The sequence below is a fragment of the Carlito syrichta genome, unplaced genomic scaffold, assembly GCF_000164805.1.
Source record: "Carlito syrichta isolate Samal-C Ts95f unplaced genomic scaffold, Tarsius_syrichta-2.0.1 Scaffold117897, whole genome shotgun sequence".
NCBI classification, from domain to species: domain Eukaryota; kingdom Metazoa; phylum Chordata; class Mammalia; order Primates; family Tarsiidae; genus Carlito; species Carlito syrichta.
This window is the reverse complement of record NW_007061993.1, coordinates 219,127-221,855: the sequence shown is the minus strand read 5'-3', so window position 1 is coordinate 221,855 and position 2,729 is coordinate 219,127. Positions and strand designations below refer to the sequence as shown.

The 2,729-nt window shown below is 57.3% G+C and overlaps 1 protein-coding gene across 1 annotated transcript in view; it reads right to left on the bottom strand.

Annotated features, from left to right (window-relative positions):
• Positions 1 to 907: 907 nt before the first annotated feature.
• EEF1A2 (eukaryotic translation elongation factor 1 alpha 2) overlaps positions 908 to 2,729 on the bottom strand; it is an 11,951-nt gene continuing 10,129 nt past the window's right edge. Inside the window, exon 6 of the mRNA XM_021707082.1 lies at positions 908 to 1,086. Within this exon, the coding sequence (XP_021562757.1) occupies positions 1,042 to 1,086 (45 nt within the window). The 3' untranslated portion in view covers positions 908 to 1,041. The remainder of the gene's footprint in view (positions 1,087 to 2,729) is intronic.

The window sequence follows — 2,729 nt, the reverse complement described above, 5'->3', positions numbered from 1 at the left end:
CTTCCTGAGCTGGATGCAGGGAAGCCCCACACCAGTGGCCAGCAGGAAAGTCCTGGCACTGCCAGCACATGCTGCGTGGACAAGGGAACCAGGTCCCAGATTCCTGTCTTGTCCGATCCCCACCCACCCTCACTGTAGACCCCAGTCTGGGTGCTAGGGGTGGGCCCTGCCAGTCCTCAGACCTAGAGACTCAGGCCTGCTTTCACCACCCGGCCCAAGGATAGGGCCCGAGATCAGAGACCCTCCCTAAAGCCCACTCTCCAGGCCACCATGGCCAGGACCCATATCTGCTAAGGGCTCGGGTAGGAATAGGGGCTCCCACTCCTCAGTCCTCATGCCCTCCTAGGAGTTCACGAAGCTGGACAGACCTGAGCCACGCTCACGCTAGAAACAAACCTGCCAGGAGGGGGCAGTGTGGCCCAGCACAGAGTGCAGTGGGCAGGCAAGACCAGGCAGTGGGCGACCTCGTCTCACCCCAGAAACGAACCCATTGAGAGGGAACAGTGTGGTTCAGCACAGACAGCGGTGGGCAGAACCCACAGCATCAGGATGACCAGGGGTTCCAGGGGAGGCCAGAGCTTGCCACAGCAACAGGGATTGCAAGTGAGGGAATACCCTCAGCCCCCAGGAATCACCTGGGGGCTTCCTGCAACTCCAGCTGCTTTTCACCCTTGTCCCATCTCGGACCGACGAATGTCTCCAGTTTGACCCCAAGTCTAACTGGGCCACACGTGTAAGGACAACTTCCCGGACCAGACAGGGTCTGCGGGGTCACACTAATAGCCTCCTGTGGATGACGGCCCAGGAAGGGAGGCGCATCAGATATCTGGGGTCCTTGGATAGGATCACCAGACAAAATGCAGACACCCAGTCAAATCAGAACTTCAGATAAACAAGGAGCTCCACATTCACATAAACACATCTCAGACATTTTATAGTAAAACAATTATCTGAAGTTCCAATTGGACTGAGTATCTCGTATCTTTGCTTTTTAGGGACAAAGTCTCCCTCTGCCACCCAAGCTGGAGTGAAGTGACATGATCATATCTCAATGTGGCCTCGAATTCCTGGGCTCAAGGGGTCCTCCTGCCTCAGTCTCCTGAGTAGCTGGGAATACAGGCGCATGCCACCACACCCAGGTAATTTTTAGTTTTTTGTAAAGATGGGTCTTGCTGTGTTGCCCAGGCTGGTCTCGAACCACTGGCTTCAAGTAAGGCTCCAGACTCAGACTCCAGAAATGTTGGGATTACAGGCATGAGCAATCACACAGCTCGGCCTTCCTGTACCTTTATTCTCTAACTCAGCTGTCCTCCTTGGAGTCCTCTGTGGCCTTGACATTCATTAGCCTAAACTCAGGTCTGCAGGCTACCAGCACCACTCTCTGGGGGACCGAGTTCCCAGACACCACTGCCTGGTCACTCAGCTCTTCCTCCTTGTCCTGTTTTCCCTGTGGGTTTTGAAGGACTCCAACTTTGGGACTGGGTGGAGATACCAGCAGCTCCTCCAAAGGCACCCCTGGGTCAGTGTGTCTGGCCATCACTTGGGCTGGGTCATTTACCTCCACCCTGTGTAGTGGCCTGAATGTGTCCCAAGGCTATCGGACCCTTGACCCCAGAACCTGCGAATGTGACTATAGGCCACAAGAAAGGACCTTGCAGATTCGATTACTTTAAGGATCGTGAGATGGGGATAATCTTGGATTATCCAGGCGGGCCCTAAACGCAATCACATGTGTCCTATTAAGAGGGAGATTTGGTACACGGGGTAGGGGGGCAAGCAGGGTGAGCACAGGCAGAGACTGGAGCAATGTGGCCACAAGTCGAGGAGGACCCACAGCCACCATGAGTGGGAAGATGCGAAGACCCACTCCTCTCGTGCCTCTGGAAGGCACAGCCCTGCTGACACCTTGAGACTGGTTTTGGACTGGGCCCTGAGGAGCTGCCAGTGGGAAAGTCTGGGCCACAGAGGAGCCCACCCTCAGTGCTACGTGTGAGGTCAGGGGGTCTGCAGCAGCAAGACCAGATGTGGAGCACGTTAGCTCTCTGGAGCAGAGAGGACACAGAGAGCAGCCATCCTGCTACCCCCTACCCTTGCTGGCCTCCCACCTCCTAGACTGGAGCTCCTACACCCACAGCAGAGGGCCTGGGCCGCAGGCCAGGATGGACGGGTGGTGGTGCCCGCCACAGGTGCAAGACCAGGTGCCCAGGGCCTCAGAAAGAATGTGTTGTGTGACACCGACCCATGGGGAAGGAACCCTCAGCTCTCCACCAGTCCTCAGAGAGACTCTGAAACGCTCAGTTCTGTGGATCTGGTGTGAATTCTCTGCCCTGGGCAGCCCACAGGGTCACTCCAAAGCCACTGGCGGTCAACCGGTCAGTTGGTCTTCAATCCTGTCTCGGGGCTGGCCCACCACCCACTCTGGGCAGCACTGGAAGACAGCTGGCTGGGACTCCTGGCAGGGGTGGAGGATGCCAGGTAGGATGACTGAGAAGGGAGGGGTTCCCATGACCCCCCGCCCCCAGCAGCAGGTGCACAGGACTCTGGGGTTGCTCAGTTTATTGGTAAAACGGGCACTGAGCGTGGCGAGCGCTGGACGCGGAAGCCTCGGGTTGGGGGGCGCTTTTCCTCTTGAAGAACTTCCACTGGACCTTGATGGCGAGCATCCAGTCGCTGACGTAGAGCCTCTTACAAGCGGAGGTGCAGACATGCGCCTGGCGGGGGGGCGGGGC